The sequence below is a fragment of the Nicrophorus vespilloides genome, unplaced genomic scaffold (genome assembly GCF_001412225.1).
Source record: "Nicrophorus vespilloides isolate i.1.1-1 unplaced genomic scaffold, Nicve_v1.0, whole genome shotgun sequence".
Classification (NCBI taxonomy): Eukaryota; Metazoa; Arthropoda; class Insecta; order Coleoptera; family Silphidae; genus Nicrophorus; species Nicrophorus vespilloides.
In genome coordinates, this window is record NW_017099992.1 from 21,900 (window position 1) to 42,377 (window position 20,478).

The 20,478-nt window shown below is 32.4% G+C and overlaps 1 protein-coding gene across 1 annotated transcript; it reads left to right on the top strand.

The window, feature by feature from the left end:
• Positions 1-18,711: 18,711 nt before the first annotated feature.
• Positions 18,712-19,251, top strand: LOC108566588 (nucleic-acid-binding protein from mobile element jockey-like). The gene has a single exon (XM_017926561.1). It carries the CDS (start codon positions 18,748-18,750, stop codon positions 19,249-19,251), a length of 504 nt encoding a protein of 167 aa, XP_017782050.1. The 5' UTR covers positions 18,712-18,747.
• The last annotated feature ends 1,227 nt before the right edge of the window (positions 19,252-20,478 follow it).

Here is a 20,478-nt window from a genome sequence, read left to right on the forward strand (position 1 = left end):
ATTAACATACATTTTTTTGTCATGAATATATTTTAAAGGACAAATATTTACAAGATAAACACGTTAATTGGACAAATTATCCTTTTTATTCACTACTATTCTATAATAAAAACATTCAGTAAATGATCTGGCGGTTGACAAGATTTTAATTGAACATTGCCCATTGGCATATCCTTTAGTCATTGGTTAGTTGATGAATCTCAAGGGTAGATCCAGTGGCTTGTGACGCTTCAGTCGCTGTGTTGTTAGGCTATTATCCAGATGATTGACAGTTAGTAGGTTTGGATGTCTGTCTAGTCTATTTTGGTATCGTCTACTGTTTTTCGTAATTATTTCCTCTACTGTTTACATTTGAAGATCCCTATGAATTCTCTTATTCATGGAGCACCAATGATCCTTCTTAGGCTCTTCCACTTGAATCTTTGTATGGTCTCCCCCATATCTATAATCCGTATGTTCATATCTTAATATACATTATTTTTTTTGTCATTAAAGGACAAAATTTTTCAAGATAATTCCCATAATTAAGCAAATTGTAATTTCACTTACTTAATTTGATGTGTGCTTCATTTTTTTTAAATTTATAATACATATACAAAACTTAATAATTACAAAATTATACTTTAATTGATTCAACAACGTGTATCAAAAAATGCATTCAATTATTTTGTTTATAAATGTTTGTAAATTATTTAATTATTTTAAATAATGATTGATTTTTTAATATTATTCAAGAAACGGAAAGATTAAATAATTAAATGCACTCTGTTTTACAGCATGTTGAGAAATTCGCTAATTAATTTTGTTCTAAATAATTTATATACGCATATTTTGTAGGCAAATGTATGCAAATAAAATTCCTTAATTAGACAGAACATAATTTATGTTTTAATGTATAATATACATATTCATCGCTAATAATTACATAATATTAGTTTTGTTATAAAATGCATATAAATTATATAGATGTTTTTCTTTAATGAAGAGCTACGATCAACGTTAATTATTTTTAAATAAAATTGAGTTAATTTAAAAAATTTCATGCATATTATAAAGCAGCAGCATTAACTTAATTGGAAAGATGTAACTTTTATGTGGCGGATGCATAAATTTCAATTTATGTTTACAACATTTTAATTAATTTACAAATTTATGACTTCATCCATCAATTAAAATCGTATTATATTTATATTTATTATCAGAAATGTATACAGTAAATTTGTGCCTCGATTTTTATTTATTTAATACATTTGGACTAAATGTATTTTTTTTTTGGAAATGCGTACATCGATCAACGTTAATTATTTAAAATCCTCTTGATAGTTCCATTGTGCACATTGAATCCGACGCCGAGTAAATTGAGTGACAATGTATATATTTATCAATTGTTCTCATTGTAATACAATAATATACAATTGTGTTGTCGTGGAAACGCGTCAANNACGGCTTAATTATAGGCGCGCTCGTGTTATCAACGTTACATATCCGATTACGTATGAAATGGCAACGAGATGTGAATATAATTGGACGTGCGAAACCGGATTTGTCCTTAATAATGCATAGCCCCGAGGGGGTAGGTCTACCACTGGGTTGTGTTGGAAGTTCATTTTTGTTTTCAATGTAAACCATGCCCAGATTTACATATAAAAAAAACTGTGGAACTTCGCTTAATCCGTTCCAAAATTTCCGGATTTTTTTCCATATAAACTAATGTAATATGCGATAATGCGTTACTTTTTGCAAGTAATTTTTCTTACAATTTATTTTGCTCGTTAAGCGAGGTTCCACTGTATTTGATTTTACAACATTTTTCGAAAAAAACATTATATATGTTAACCCTTTCCAGCCTAGTGATTCCAAATGGAATCATGAATTTTTAAATTCAATTTTGTCTTTCACTCTTAAAACTGTTGGAAGCAACTCATGTGAAGCTAGATGTATTTTTAACAGTAGGAAATGTTGAATAATGAAAAAAAAACAGGTAAGATGTTTTTTATGATTAAAGAAGTATTTTTATAAAGTTTTGAATAAAACAATTTTTTGGAATTGGGTTAAAAAAAACTAACATAGGCCGACCGATAAATTGAATGATTCTTTCATAACGAAAAGAGTCGCAATTGATCATTCAAAGAGCCGCATGCGGCTCCAAACAATGGGCTGCCAATCCTAGTTTTTATCTACAAAGTTGACAAATTATTCAATAAATTTAACAAATTTGTGATTTTTTTTATAATTTATTGTCTGACAAATGTGACAATTTAAATTATAAAGAGCCGAGAAACAGACCTTAATGTAATCTTTATATTGTATACACAAATGATTTGTTTTGTAATTGGAAACACCAAGTAAGTACAAACCTACATTCAAGTAATACTTGTCAGTTCTCTATAAATTATTATTTTTTGTTGCAACGAAAACAAAGAATGTATAGCAGTTTATAATAGTATAATTTTATGAAATATATATATATATGAAAATTCATTCGTTTTTGTAATCTAAATCTCTTATACAATTTAAGCTTAAAATTACCTGACTTTACCAAAAAGTACCACTTTTTTTTTCATTGAAAGTATTGCTGAAATTTAATAAAAATTTATAGGCAATATAATTTTAATGTGATTTAAAAGAAATCCAAAGAAAAAATATTTGAACTATGTTCAGGTAACAAAAGATTAAATCAATTAAATATTATCAATTATTTCTTAAATTTGATTAACAAAAAAAATAATGCTGAAATATTTCCAAATTATCAAATTTGAAAAACAAATAACAACAGAAGATTAAGATATTTTTGGATTTAATTGTAAATTTTCAGAAAACTTTTCTAATTTTAAATGATGAAAATAATTCAAATTGATTTTTTAGCGAGACTTATCATTGTAGAAACAATATATATTTAAAAACATAATTTTAATATTGTTGCTGATAAATATACAAAATAAACTGAAAATGATTTTGTTAAATTACAAAATTTGTAAATTTGAAGAAAAAAAATCTATAAATTTTGATTTTAATAAAATTAGTTAATTATGTTACTTTTTTTTCAATAATGGTTTTTTTTTTCTATTAGATTTTGTATTTACAAAAATCAGTTTTGATGATTTTTTTTTTAATTTTAAATTAAATCAGAAAATCAATAAAATTAACTATAGAGAAAAGTTGGAATAGTTCCAAATACATTCAGTTTTTGGTACGATTAGAAATCTAAATTGAACAATCTTCATTTAACAGAGAAAAAAAACAATAACGATTCGTTAAACATACTGTTAAACTGGTTTTATGCTTTGTGAATTGATTGGGTGACGATATTACGAAACGGGCAGCGGTTTTATCATCCCATTAATACGAGATAAAATGTTATTTATCGTCCGGAATGGAACACGGAAACAGAAAAGAACTGATTTCATTAGAGGAAATTCTCAGTTATGTAACGGTCCGGAAACGCGAGTTTCCCCAGACGTAATTACTGTATTTTGGCTGCATGATTTCTTCGGGGTTTGCGGATCCGAAGGCGCTTCGGAAACTCATGTTAGCCGGTGCGCCGTTTCGCCTCTTGCTAGAAGCAATAATAATGATCATAACCGTAATGTACATCAAGTCTGTTTTATTGTTATTTCCTATGGTATTAATGGACGGGCGGAGGCGATTACAGACACATGGTGGTGGTGGTGTTGGGACGGTCGTGCCATGCATTGACACACACTCGCATCTCACCCATTCCGGGCTTAATTAAATGATCGTTAAATGCCATTTACTAAACTAAATATCGTTGGGAGTTGGGGTGCCGTCACGATCAGCCGCAAAGATCACAGAGGGCCCACATCCACTTTACGTAATTGCAGGACCATATAAATCGGTGCACGTCAATTTGAACGGGATGGATAATTCGCTTTGCGTAACGTGATTTCATCATAATGCCGTTCGATTCCTTCGAGTCAATGGTTTTATATAAGTGGAGAAGGTCCAGTAAGTGGTGGCCCATGGGCCGCAATCAATAGATAGATATATTTAGTGTTTTTTAACCCAATATAAAATAGAATTTTAAAGATTCTGAAAATAAATACAGTGTGGGCCTGTGTATAAAAATTGAATAAAAAATTTAGTTTATAATTATTTTTAATATTATTTTCAGATTTTATTCATTGAACCTTGTTACACCAACATTCACTGTCACTGCATTACCAACTTCATTCTCAAAGAAGTAGGGCTGTATAACCCTTTGTGATGTCACTCTACACCATACTGTACACTTGAGCGAGTGCAATTGGCGCTGGTGAACAACTCTGGGATTTGAAGTACCCCAAAATCGCATATTTTGCTTATTCACATATCCATTAAGATGGAAATGAGCTTCATCATAAACTAATAAACTAAAGAGTTATTCATATTTACAGATAAGCGTGACCTTTGGCCCACCAGTATATACAATTTGTAACGACAATTTCAATGGATATGATTGGAAATATACTTGAATGTTTTTAACAAATTTAAAATTTCTTACAAATATAATTTCTAATTTAAAAACTTCTACAAAACAAAGAAAATCTTCAACATTTTACATAAATTTATATTGACAATTGAAAATTTCATTGATTAATTGAATTTTTAACATATTAATGTTAGTTGGCCAATAAAAAATTGTTAAATAATAATAGACAAATAAAATCTACAACATGTAGAAAACAATGTGTTTTTTTTTTAACAAATTATAAATATATTACGAATTGATGGTGGAAAGATTGCAAAACTGAGAAAATTTCGCTTCATATCGAATGTGCTTAAAAAATCTATTGAAAAGAACTAAAACTTATTATTAATATATTTTCAAACCATTTTTCTATAGAAACGTCCAAATAATCTAGCAATTAATCAATTAATAAACATTTTAGAATAGAATAAGTTTTTCTTTATATTGTAGTAAAGTAAATAAACATAAAAATATAAATATTTCAGTTTCTAAGCACATTGAAATAGATTTATCAATACAAGAAAAATAAGTTGTTGACTTAATTACATCAAATATGCATCAATGCAATGCATTTGGCGCTGGTGAACAACTCTGGGGTTTGAAGTGAATTTTAAACAAAATTAAAATTTCTTAAAAATACAATTTCTAATTTAAAAACTTTTAAAAACAAAGAAAATCTTCTACATTTTACATAAATTTATATTGACAATTGAAAATTTAATTGATGAATTGAATTTTTAACATATAATTATAGAAAAAAAATAAACCTTAGTTGCTTTGGCCAATAAAAAATTGTTAAATAATAATAGACAAATAAAATCTACAACATGTAGAAAACAATCTGTTTTTTTTAAACAATTATAAATATATTACGAATTGATGGTGGAAAGATTGAAAAATTGAGAAAATTTCGATTTGAAGTGAATTTTAAACAAATTTAAAATTTCTTACAAATATAATTTCTAATTTAAAAACTTTTAAAAACAAAGAAAATCTTCAACATTTTACATAAATTTATATTGACAATTCAAAATGTCATTGATTAATTGAATTTTTAACATATAATTATAGAAAAAAAATAAACCTTAGTTGCTTTGGCCAATAAAAAAATGTTAAATAATAATAGACTAATAAAATCTACAACATGTAGAAAACAATCTGTTTTTTTTTAACAAATTATAAATATATTACGAATTGATGGTGGAAAGATTGCAAAACTGAGAAAATTTTGCTTATTGAAAAAAATTTACTAAATGTATTGAAGTTGATATAAATTTTGATAAAATTAGAAGGAAATTGATAGAAAATTAATTCCCTTTTACATTACATTTTATAACAATATTTTTTTAAACTTATGTAAAATGAAATTGGTAAGCAAAAATTAAGAAAAATTTGGAAGAAATGTAAACTTTTTATTAATATACCTTAAATTAAATAAATATTTTATTCTTTCTGAATTTCATATTGTCTAATTAGTAGTTAAAAATAATTTGAGTAAAAAAATCTTTAAAAAATTATTAGTTGAACAAATTTGCAACCCTAATTCTCATTTTATCCTAAAAATAATTTATACCTGTTTAATTTTTCTACATAATGAATGGATTTTTTGACTTAAATTCTAATTTAACAAATAGAACAAATCTGTGTTAAGTGTTTAACATTTTAATAAGTTTCTAGTATTTAAAAGTTAACGTATTTGTGCATCGTCGATGAACTTATTGAAGTTGTGTGTAAAGCATTGATGGCATGATCGAAACGAAAGTTTGCAGAGAAATCTATTTAACATGCATACGTACGACGAGGCATTGAGAGGAAAGTTGCTGTGGATATATCCAAAGTGTGCGGTTGACAAATTTATTTATTTATTCACATTTTTCCTACACATTTTTATTTTTTATTCCTCGAGTGGAGGACGACTCTAAGCACACTTTCGCAAAAATTCTCGCGACTTGCGAAGTAGAAGTTTCTATTTATGAAAAGTCCTCTTTGCTGCCACCATCCAAAGAGCGAGCGCGCGGGTCAATATTGCTTTTCAAGTGGGCCGCGGAAATTTCCATTGAAATAGCTCGTCCTCAAATATCTATATTTTCTTTTTCCCTTCATCCATCGTCTCTCCATCTCTTCTCACACACACTACACGTCGCAGAAATTCTAATAAAATGTATCGAAAAAGAGCGAGATGAAAATAGAGATGAAAAGAGAGAAAGAGATAGAAAGACGTATCCATGATATAATATGTTATATTCATAGTGTCATTAAAAATTCCGGACGGCAGATTCGAAAGGAGGGAATAAATTACACGTTCACCTCTCTTCTACACACACACACCGAAACCGAATAAAATTCATGAAAACCGATCACGGAAAAGCGAGGAGTTAATGCATTTTTATTGCTACATTATGTTTTTACGCGTTTCCATCTCAATTTCCATCGTCGAGCTCCATTGCTTTTATATTTATTTTTGCGATCTTTTTTATTACACTTCTTTTTTTTTATTTGTAAACTTTTCTTTTTTTTTTGGTATTAGTTTTGCGATCGTCGAAATCTCCACTGTGTTACGTGAAACGTGTAGCAATAGAACATGAAAAATAAAGAGAGTAGTAGAAGTGTAACGCGCGAGGGGAAAATCCAAATTAAATTGTATCGACGATGGAAAAAAAATTGTTCGGATAAAGGCACGTAGAAATTATGTTGGAAATGATGGGGAATAATCGATTTGAACGCGATGGAATAGGAAGAGAGACTCACAGAGAGAAAAAAAAATGCAATCGAAACATAATTCAGTTATGTTATTTTTATGTCTATATATGTTTTTTTTAGGTAAGTTGTAATTTAATATAATATTTAATATTCAAGATTGAAAAAAATTAAATATATATAATAAAAGTTACTATTATTTAATATGTTTCCAAGCGATATTTCAATATCCAAGCATGTTGAAACGTATTTAATTTAATATGAAAATATCAAATTTTTCGCATGTTTCATATCGAATGTGCTTAAAAAATCTATTGAAAAGAACTAAACCTTATTATTGATATATTTTCAAACAATGTTTCTATAGAACCGTCCAAATAATCTAGCAATTAAACAATTAATAAACATTTTAGAATAGAATAAGTTTTTCTTTATATTGTAATAAAGTAAATAAACATAAAAAATATTAAATATTTCAATTTCTAAGCACACTCAAATAGATTTATCAATACAATAAGTTATATACTTAATTAGTATCAAATATGCATCAAACAAAACAAAAATCAAAACTAGTATTTAAATTATTTTCCAGCTTATTTCATATTCAAAACAATCTATAAAAATCGCAAAATAGACTATAGACATAAACATATTATTCTTTTCTAATTTGAATCAATTCATTATTATTTAAGTACATAAAAAACAATACTTTATTGAAACTTGGCGCATTCACCAAAGTTTATACATAAAATTAATTATTATTAAACACAAAAATATATTGTTATATGAATAAACCAACTATTCAATGTTTAAACACTTCAATTTTAGGAAAATTATCAATGGAAAACATTTGTATAAAATAAACATGGTAATATGTTTCTTTTTTTTTCCTCAAACTAATTAATTATATATGCGAGTAACGATGTTACGAAATTCCGCACGTGTAATAGAAGGTTAATACATCCATATTTTTTTATATATTTTATGTCAAAAGTTATATTTTCGTTATTGGTGCATCCACCAAAACATACACACAAAACTTAGTCAAACGAAAATATTTTATACATTGACAATGCTTGGTCTTCCAAATGTCCGAAAAGGCCAACAAAACCCATACCGGGTATACCTAACTTCCAATAAAAAGACGTGTGATCTACCTAAAGACCTTCAGGACAACAGACCTTCAGGCAATAACAACACATGACCACATAGTTAACACCTATAATAACAAATTAAACTAGCCAAAGAATGCAGAAATTGCTGCAGCGCTTGAAAAGACGATTCATAGACAACTTTAATGTTGAAACTGCTTTTCGTCATCTTTAAGTTCTAATGTTCGATGTGGATGACCGGGAGCGGGAGTCTCCTACGGATGTGAATCATGAAGGGTGAATAGATCGAGTTTTGGACGAAATTTATCATTCTCCAGCCCAATGATGCTTCAGAATATGTTATTAGTTGTATCATTTCGAGAATATTTACTTTTATTTGGTTCATTTATAATTTCACATTTTTTATATTTACTTATATATGAACGTATCACATTATGTGGACCATTCCCAGTAGTGCGATCTTTTGCATCTGCTTAACGCTAACTCTATATGGTAGCTTTTCCAGGTATTTCTCGAATCCAATCTTCAGAATTCCGAGAGCTCCAACCACAACCGGAACCGGTTTTTATATTTGCATCTCTTCTCTACCTTCTTGACGGCAATGTTTGCATCAGCTGGTACCGCAACGTCGATTAATGTGCAGAGCGCTTTTCCCTCCTGCTGTAGATGATGATGTCCGGTCGGTTAGCTCCTATGGTACGATCCGTTATTACAGCCTCATCGTACATTACGATTACATCATCCCGTCCTACGACCGTGGTAGGCTTCTTCTGGTGGTAACGAGTGTTAAGTGCCTGATCCTAGGCTGACACTATGCAATTATCCACATTTTTTCAATACTTTAACTGTCATAGTAATATTTTTATTATCAATACCCAAATAAAAATTACACAATAAAATTCAATTCAGTCAAGTAGTCAAAATATGATTTGTTTTATTGAACACACTATGATTACAAATTATGTTAAATAGTCTGTATGTGAAAAACTGAAGTATATACAACAAATTTATGAAGTTTTTTTTAAAAACTACATGTTTATATAATTATATTTTTTTTTTGTAATAAAAACATGCTAAAATATTTCAAAGTTAAATTTAATTTTTGGATCCACTAATTTTATCCCATTGTCTCGTAATCCAGTTTCCTATCAAGATGCAAACAGATTTACTCTTCTTAAGCACCCTACTTTGTAAGCCGATACTCAAAGATCTACAAATTGATTTATAATTCGAAAATTTATTGAAGCATTTTCGATTGGAATGGCTTCAATCTTCGCAATTACTTTCTGAATGGATTTATTATTCTAGTCAAACGCCTATTTAGATAAACAAAACATACGTTTCCAACATTTAGATTTAATAAATTAAATCAGCGATATTTCATATTTCCTGAATTGCAAAATATATATTTAATTAATTACCTGCATTAATTTGTCTGTAGAACATTTGCAAACCAAATAAATTACAGCGAATAGTAACTAAATCGCGATTAAACTAATGATGTTGCAATTGATACAAAAGCGATTTTAAACTGAATTTTATTATATTTTGGAATTACGTACACACAACGGACAGCATTAATTCGTTTCGAATTTCATAATCATTTAAATTAGACGCAATTAATCCCTCTTGTGACGTTCACATTATAATCGCATTACTCTTGTAAACATCGCCGAAAATATCGTTTTACAACATTTTATTCAATGCAATTAAATGAACATAAATTAACTAATAAAAAATTATTAAAGTATTCATTTGTCGTTGCACATATTCTCTATCTGTGCTCCAAGTTTTGCGCTTTTTTCAGCCTTATTTTTACTTTGCTCATTCTTCTATTTACAAAGGACGATTCGCTTTGAGAGTATTAAAAATCTAGACATGTTTTAAAAGGCTAACCTTCAAAGCTCCGCTCTTAGAAAGCTCAAATGAGTGGATGTAACAAAGTTCAAGTAAGGTATTGTGTATTCTCTGCATGTGAATGGCGAGCGCCGAGTGAGTAGTAGCAGGAGGTGGAGGAGAAGAATGAAAAGCGAGAAAGATAGACGGCGTCGGTGGCGGGGAAAAAAGAGATGTAAAGACAGTGAATGAGTATGAGATGGTGAGAGAAGAGAAGAGAAAAGCTAAAGGGAAGTTTAGTGAATGTGTATGTATCTGTACAGTGACGGTGCGGGGTGAGAGGGATGATAAGAGACTCTGAAATAAATGAGGGCTTGAGAGTGTAACTCTATTAAAGCCGCCGATCAAGCGACCATATTTCGGTACAATATCTTCATTAGGGACGACGCGGCCGAAACTTTCCTCCTCCGGGATGAGTAAGTAAAGTAAGTGTGTAAGTAAAAGTGGAGGTTGAGAAGAAAGAAAAAATTGTAGCGTCAGTGAGTGAAGAGGAGGGTGAAACTTAATTTCTTACTTTCTGGTGGAAACCGTAAAAATTATATATTTTTTCTTCTTATTTGCAGGACCTTCGTCCTTGGCTGTTGGGGGTGCGGGGTAACGGGCATAAACGCCGAAAGCATAACAGTGAAATTACGTTTCATTGTCGTAAGCCCTCGCCGCGAAATTCGTAATCTTTTCATTTACCGCAACCGCATGAAGGAAAAAGCGTGCACCGAAATTATGAACACGAATTTGCTTCATCATTTTTATTTTTTTTTCACGTAATGATTCAATTTACATTTATTTGCGAGGCATAAAACTTTTGTGTGAAAATTACTTATACAATTCATTACAACAACAATATACACATTATTTAATATAAAAAAACACATTCTATTCCACAAATATTCAACTTTCATTTGCATCTTTTAGATCCATTCTATATACTACACTTTCGAAGAAAATCACTAAAATGTCAAGACACTGCTTTTTCAAGTTTTAATTTTTCATTACATCATATTTCGTTACGAATTACAACGAAACGGATGAAACCATTTGATTGTTACATTTCTCAAATATCCAACTTTCATTTGCATCTTTCCATTCTATCTATTATAGTTTCGGAGGAACTCAATACAATATGAAGACACTGCTTTTTTAAACTGTATTTATTCATTAATTCCCTAATATCCATCTGCAACTTTTGGATTCACAAAAATGTTTTTTATAATTTATTTTTCTCAATTGGAATTCAGTTTGTTTTCAAATTTTCGAACCGGAATATAATGGATTGATGGAAGCCGCACTATGCGAGGTACAAGTGTTTTAATAAAGTTTCAACTATTAAACTGCAATACCATTAAGTATAGACACATTTCCTCAAATAAAAACGAATGCAATCCTGTCACCTCAAAGTAATAGCCCAAATATCCAAACATTCATTAAAACGTCATTAGAATAAGACAAGTAAGGAAAAGTATTTGCCGTGTTTTATTAATGCCCTACACCGACGAGTACTAATGCGTATGCAGGAAGGAAGGAAGCAGGAAAGGAAACGAGAACCGTCGGGGAAAGGAAAGGAAATAAATCCAATATTAAAATTGCTTTCGCAAATGGTATTATCCTATAATTCCCGACCATTAATAACTGTAAATAATAAATACGAAGCCCGGGCCGTAATAATAACGAAAGTTTGCTTTCTTTCTCTCAATAAAAAGTAAGTGCAGGCAAATCGATGGTCCTTCCCATTTCTAGTCCTTTCATTTCTTCCTCCTACGCTTTCCTTTATGTACACGAGGGCACGTAATTAGATAGAAAGTTGTTGTATGTTTACTTATACAGACTTTGCTTCATTGATTTCCTCGAGCGTAGACCTCTGAACAACAACAAAAATAAACATATATATATAGAAGAAAAGTATACTCGCGTTGGTGTGTGTTTGATGCAAGAAACGACTAGCTCATTCACTTACAGAAAAAAATAAATACATAGAAAGATCATTTAATATAATTACTTGTTGAAAATATATAAAGTAATTAAACATTAATTACTAATTTAAAAAAAATAATTATTTTATATTGATTGAATCACTATAAAACGGTTTGAAAAATACAATTATTATGTGAGGTATAGCTACACTATAAACCATTGATTTGTGCCCTAAGTATAAAATACTTTATAATAATTGATGTTAGGCATGTAAATTTGTATTGAACTATAAAGTACTTTGTGTATTGTTGAATGATATTTGTATGGGTGTGTAGTTATTATGGTAAGCAATATCTTAACATTGCGGTCGAGCATTCCTTTCATGTATCTAATTGGGTTGTGTTTTTGGGGGGCTGAAGTCCGACAGACAATAATGGAATGATTCCGGTACAATATAGTTCGCAGAATGCATGATTGACTTCACCGCCGGCATTCGGCTTTGATCACGTCGGGTATTAATCGATAATCAATAGGACACCTCCAGGATTTGCATGGATGCATTAAAATCGTATACAGAACAATCCTTCTTTCCAACCCTCCGTTAATTAGTCAATGACTACGTGGATTCGAATGTACCGATGGTCGTCGCGGTTTCCGGTCTTCCTCCTAGCAGTTTGTTGCAATTAAATCGTAAATTTCATCCTGTTTCGACATCAAAGCGAAAAAGGATTGAAAAGCCTTCGGGGTTGAAACCCGGCAATTCTTTTATTCGCGTTTGTTGTAAGCGCAGCCATATACATTTACGCACATGTAAACGTGGAAGAAAGGATGATTTATGTATGAAGAAAGACGAAAAAACTTGCAGCGAAAACCTAATGGGAAAGATAAAAATATGCAGATAAAACTAAAAGCACTCGGCGCCGTGTATGGAGATGTAATCTTCGGTGAAGTGGAGCGAATAACTACACTCCTGACATGGACAAGAAACTCCCAACAAGCAGAAATATAAGTTTCCAGCAGATCTAAAAGAATGTAATAATAAGAAAGATGCGGGAAGAGCAAGATGCGGAAGAGGTGATAAGTTGATCATGGTCCAAACACACACAGTTCCACAAAAATCCGCGGACAGGATGATGAATGCCTAAATTAAAAGTTTGAATCGAAAAAACTCCTTTTCTTCTTTATTTTTTTTAGAGGAGATTCCTAATTATTTCAACTTGAAAGGCGAAAAAAAAGATCGGTGCAAAGAGTTTGTATTAAACGTTCGCGGTTTTTTTGCAAGTACGAGCATGAATCCTCGAACTAAACAGAGATGAAGTTGGTGGGCTAACTTGAATAGAATGTTCCGGCAACTGCCGCCTCGCAATATTATTCAGCATGAGATTTAAGCTCATTAGCTCACTACATGCTTGCGGTGCATAATGTTTACGTAACTTCCCCGACTGAAACATAAAGAATCTTTGCACTTTAAAGCAACTATATTCTACTGTTTATTTGCATACCGTATGCTTCCATTTGAAAGTAATTTACACACAAAATTATTATATTTGATGATAGTTTTAGAGAAATCTGTTGAAACAAAATTTTAACTTTTACATCACCTTGGATGGACTTTCTAGTATTCGCACTTTTCAAGAAATTAGCTGAAATGTTTGCAGTTTGTTTGCTAAAAAATCATAATTTCAACTTTGATAACGAATTACACAAACACTTTTGACATAGACAGTAAATTATACGAGAACTAGAGAAGTTACAAATACTCCAAGTAAGTTAATTTAAAGAATATGTATTTAACGTAATAACGTAAAGAAATCGTCTGTACACTCGTAAAAGCACAATTAATGGTCTTTCTACTATTTATAGTTCTCGAGAAATGAACAAAAATGTATTTTTTTTTTATTAATTTTTAATGTAAAAGTTTTTTCCAAAAACTAAACAAAAATACAAAAGTATTACACATTTTTAATTTATCCATAAAATCTACACAAAATTAATCTGGACCGCAAATGGTTAATTGGAAAAAGTAAATGTACCACAATTATGGTAGTACAGTTATAAAATCAGTTAATGGCAGAAGCGTAGGTAGTTTTATAACCATGAATGTTATAGTTGGCATTGGTTATTGATTAAATGTAGTCCATTCAGTAGTTTCGTGGAAAGTGGATTCGACGTAAAGATTTTTTTTTCGTTGTTCCCTTCAGAAAAAGGAATGCAAAAGGGCGGGATGGATGTATTTACCGGGGGTTGGATGGGCGTCGGAACGTTGGATTGGGGATGGGGTAGGTGGCGTCGACGTGCCCCCTCCGTTTCACCCCGCCGCGACTTCCCGACTTCCGTTTCCCTTAACTGTAACCATCCTCTCGCCTCCCTCAGGTCTGTTCACATTTTCTCCCTGTTTACTCTCATTCTCCTCTCCAGCTCTCGGAGAACGCGTAAAATTTAGATTGTATTCGCCGTTTTATATAAAGGTGTAGAGAGAGCCACCTTTTTACTTCTCCTTTTTCCACTTCCTCTCTCTCTCTCTTTTTTTTTCTACACCGTCGTCTCCTTCGTCATATCCCTCCGAGTTTTCGCATTATTGCTTCGAGAGAAGGCACGCTTTAGATACTTCGACGACTACTTAAATTTTCATATGCATGACTTATACTACTACTACTACGGCCCTTGCGTAACACACACGAACCTCATCTAATAAAGATGTACACCCTTTGCACGCACCCCTTACGAATATGATGTATAACTTTCATATATTTTATACATTTACGCACCTGACAAATGTCTTTTTTAACAACCAGAATTTTATTACATAAACTTTCATTTACTGTTGGCTTCTATTTATTGCGCAAATGTTGTTTCTCCTTTTCATACTTATATTTTTTTATAGCATGTAAATAAATCTGAATCGCGAAACTTGCGGACGCCGGAAGTAAAAGTTAGCGGTTATGTTTTTTTTTTTGTTAATTCGACTCGCGTAAATTAAAAGTGCAACCGAAACTTCGCCAACTAGTTCAGGGAAATCCTTTAGATCAAAAACTTACGATTTCATAATTATCTCCAGCTGAGAAAACTTTTTAATTTTCCTTCCCCCAGTATTAATTAATCGAGGCTAGAACGAAAAGTGCCCAATAATAAACGGGAACGTTTATTCCTTAATCTCACCTCCAATTTCTTTATATTTCTATACATTTTTAAGTCGTTCAAATATTTCAACACTTCATACTTTATGAGCTTGATACAAATAATTTGATGATATGGTTAGTTCCATATTCACTCTAGTGCCTTAGGTTACTAAAAGCTGGTTAGGTTCTGGTTATTTTCAAAATACATACAAAATCTAAATACAATTTTGTGTCACAAAATTTCAATTTTGACAACGGATTTCATGTAAACTATACAATTTAATAAAAAGATCATTTCAAATTCTAAATATTTATCTTTACGTTTCAGATTATTTCTGAAAAAGTAGTACAAAGTTCATACAATATGCGTTATTGTATAGACTTTCTACTTACTACTTTCTCAGAAGTAAGCTAAAACGCAAAGATACGGAAACTTAATTTCTACTTTGCCAGCAAATTACACCCAAGCTTTCAAATTCGTCTAAAATGAACTTTATACTGTTTCAACTTTTTAAATAATAAACTGAAAGGTAAAGACATTCATTTTTGTAGAGTAAGAAAAATTTACTTTGACAAGAAATTACATGAAAAGTACATAAGTTACAAATATGTTTGTAAAGTATTTTCTACTTCTTGTAGTTTTCCGAGAAATGCGCCAAAAGAAAACTCCGTCAAAGCACTTTTCAAGGTACCTACAAAGTACAACATGCAACTGCACAATTAGTATACTTAACAGACATACTTGTCTCATCTGATATACAGTGTGGATGCATCTTTAAAAGTTAATCCATTTTGAAACGAATCCATATAGTTTAGTAAACTGATTCTAAGTAGTTTCAAAACTAGACAGTTTTTGAGCAAGTAAAGTAATAAAAATACTAAACAAATTATATATCTGTTTATATACTCGTTTTACACGGTACTTTCTTTAGATGTTTTTGCTTTTATACGGTTTAAAAAGTCCAAAAAGAACTATTTTTTTGTCTTTTAATATTTTTCGATTTACACGGTTTTACATTGAAAAAATACAATTTCGATTAACACGTTTTTCTCAGGAACCAATCTAGTGTGTAAATCTGGGTATTTCTACAATTCTTAGTAATGTAAATAACAGTAAACGTAATAAACGAAAGTATTTTTAATGAAATAGAATCTCTGAAACGATGCACATATGCAATAACTCTTTCTGTATTATCAACGTTTTCTTCCCATACATATATATTTTTTTTGTTGCAAGAGCATTTTATGTACGTGGGTATGTGCAAAAGGGCACGAAATGCATCGGAAATTTATACGTCGGTCGCAATTTTTGCTCCTTCGCGTGTGACCGTCGAGAATTGTACGTCGACCATCCCCCATCCTTCCTACCATATTATACAGATGGAAGCATTAATGTACTTTGGAGTCATTCCAACAGCCACGGACCGACAACGCCATAACATAAACCAAGAAACCGAAAACACTAAAGCAAAAGATATTATATTTATATTTTATATATATGAATGTGTGCAACTATATTTATACGTCACAGTTTTTCGCTTCAAATAAATGCACACGATAAATACTCTTGATATTTCTATCTAATTTAATTTAATCCAAGAACTACAAAGAATTTGTATTATATAGATTTTACCCCAATTAGAGAAATTACACTTAAATTAATAATAACATTAAATAAATAAAATTTTACAAGTTACATAACTTTTATAATAACTTAATTTAAATTTGTATACTAATGAAAATAGTTACAATACTTTTTATTTATATTTAAGCAAGAAATTCAATAATTTATTTTAAATTTTCAAAAATTCATTGATAAATTTGAGCATATTTGTTAGAACCTAAATTGGATATTTGCAATTTAAAAAAGAAATGTATTCTATCGATTATTATTATTGCCATCTGCAAATTATTGATTTTGTCAGATCTAATTTAATGAACTTTGGTATCGTACCACACGCCACACAAAACCGTATCAGATCATTCATTAATTTCAATTACATTTGCGGCATTCTGAGAACCGACCGACCGAAAGTCATACAAAGAATTGGAGCATTCACGTGCACATTTCCATTATTCTTCTATTGTAAACAACATAACAGAAATTTCTATCATCACTTCATCAGAACATTTTAACAATTTTGTATTAAAGTTTGCTATTTTTTTACACAATATTTATTTAAGTAAGTTAATAGAAAAATATGTAATAATCAGATTGATTTTAAACTTTTCGCTTTTTCACTTTCTTGCAATTATATTTTATTTTAACATATTTATTGGTCAAAATATTGAGATTTAAAAATTTAATAAAATTTGTATAGTAATCAGATTAATACACAATAATTATTAATTTTTTACCTTCGAGGATTGTAATAAATTGAACAGAAGCAAAGCGACTTGTAAATATCAGTGTATATGAACAAATAAGGAAATTTTTGTGATTAACCACGTAAGTGTTTCACAAAAGTTTCTTACCTTTTCAAGTGTTCCATTACAACGCAGATGTATCGCAAATTTTCACGCAGGTGCTTTCTTATTTATGCGTTAATTATGTGTTCAATTAAAATACAAATGCTGACGCAGGTGTTCAATTAAAATACAAATGCTGACGCAGGTGTTCAATTAAATTGCAGGTGTTCATGCACCTGTTTTCTTATCTTTACAGGTGTTCAATTACAACACAAGGTGTATATCAGATGTTCACGCAGATGCTTTCTTATTTATGCAGGTGTTCAATTAAAATACAAATGCTGACGCAGGTTTTCAATTAAATTGCAGGTGTTCATGTATGTGTTTTTTTTCTTTACAGGTGTTCAATTACAACGCAGGTGTATAGCAGATGTTCAGGCAGGTGCTTTCTTATTTATGCAGGTTTTTAATTAAAACGCAGTTTCATAAAGTCATTCGAGTATCAATGGCCGACCAGTGAACACAGTCAAGATGCCCGTCAACAAAAATTTAGTATCCGAGGTGAAGAGATCCGATCGTTTGAAGAGATCCCGCAGTGCAGGTGCGCCTAAGAAAGCCGGACCATCTACGTCCACCAAGTCCTCCGTATCAAAGCGTACGCTTCTAGCAGTAACCGCCTCGCCGAGCAGTCCAAACATAACCTCAAAAGACTCATCCCCACTCTTAACTAATAGACAAGGTAGGCGCACTGCAATTTCACCGACTCCGTCCCCCGTTTCTTCAGATCCGTCTCCCGGTTCTCCTACCCCGCCACCCGTTTCTCTTGCCCCATCACGCGATTCTCCAGCTCCTAGATCACCGCGTTTGCCTTCATCACCGACCTCCTCAACTAGAGTTTTCAAGAGGCACCTTGATAACATCCCCGTCGCTAATTCCACGCCGACCTTTATGACGAAGCTGCTACGAACATTTGAATTCGGCATGAATTTTAATAAGAGCACTGAAGATCTTAGACTTAGAGGTACTACAGCCTTTATCACTTCTGCTAACGCCAAGCTGGGAGAGAAGCTTGCGACGCTGCCGAACCGTCTGGTTGCCATCCGTCTCGATTTCCTCACTTTCCTTTCGACGCAACAACATGAACAGTGCTCCTGCACCCCGCCAGTCCTCGTACTCTTGTGTTTTGAAAGGTGTACACAAAACCATCACCATGGAGGAAGTAGAGGATGCCCTGATGGATCATCAGCTTCGACCATCAAAACTGTGGCGTATCACTTCGAGGAAGACCGGAGAGCCTACTACCTTAGTAAGGATTCTATCAAGGCATGAGGAGGACGTCTTGAGCCTCATCCAAAACGGACTTAAACTCCTGGGTGAGCGCTTACGCGCCGAAGCTTCCCATCCTCCTCCTAACCAACCATTGCAATGCAATCGCTGTCTTGCATTCCACGCTATAACAACTGGCTGTACGAAGAGCCAAACCTGCGGCCTATGTTCCGGCCCGCACGCAACAAATTTCTGCACGAAGACCGCCGAGACTACACCTAAGTGTGCGAACTGTGGAGGTAACCATGCCGCGTTCAGCTATAGTGCCCCAGCCGCCCAAAGGCCCCCATTGCGCCAGAGCTTGTTGCCCCTTTGAAGATGACTGATCAACCGCACGACTCCAGGGACGATTGGATCAGAGGACTCGTAATCGCACTTCTCAACGCCTTCCCCAGAGAGATGATCTACCAGACACTCCCCTCCTCACTTTTCCATGCCACCGGGAAGAATGTACACCTTCTTATAAGTGGCAACCTACTCAGCATCGGTATCCAGGACCCGTGCACGCCCACATCTCCTCCCACACTTTCTCCTCGAATCTAATTTAAAAAAAATAAAAAAAAATAAAAAAAAGAAAAACAAATAAAATAAGGGGAAAAAAAAATAAAAATAATACTCATCCCTTTTAACACTACAACCGAACTACTACCTAACGTTGCCACAATCAACGTCCGGGGCTGGAGGAACAAAAAGGAGCTGCTCCAAAACCTGGTGTCCTCGTCCAGCCGGAATATTGTTAAACTGCCCTATCATGCCATGTATGTCTGCCAGGGAGAGACTCACAGCGGAGGAGTCGCCATTGCAGGCAACAGGAGTATTCCCAGTCGCCCTCTCCCAATTCCACCAGAGTATGCCATTCCCAACGCTGTAGCAATCACAGCCCTTTGGCAAGGTAAAATTCTATCTATTTTCACAATTTACAACCGCCCTCATGTCCCCCTTCCTATTTCCTTCCTCGAGTTCGCCCCAGCCATAATCCTAGGTGACTTCAATGCCCGCCACACCGATCTAGACGATAAACACTCGAATTCCAATGGTGGTCTTCTTCTTCGTGCCCTGAATAACCTCCAGGACCCGTGCACGCCCACATCTCCTCCCACACTTTCTCCTCGAATCTAATTAAAAAAAAAATAAAAAAAAATAAAAAAAAAAGAAAAACAAATAAAATAAGGGGAAAAAAATAAAAATAATACTCATCCCTTTTAACACTACTACCGAACTACTACCTAACGTTGCCACAATCAACGTCCGGGGCTGGAGGAACAAAAAGGAGCTGCTCCAAAACCTGTGTCCATCGGAACATATTGGAATTTTGGCAATCCAGGAGACCTACGCCTCCAGCCGGAATATTGTTAAACTGCCCTATCATGCCATGTATAGTCTGCCAGGGAGAGACTCACAGCGGAGGAGTCGCCATTGCAGTCAACAGGTCAATTCCATTTCCTTCCTCGAGTTCGCCCCAGCCATAATCCTAGGTGACTTCAATGCCCGCCACACCGATCTAGACGATAAACACTCGAATTCCAATGGTGGTCTTCTTCTT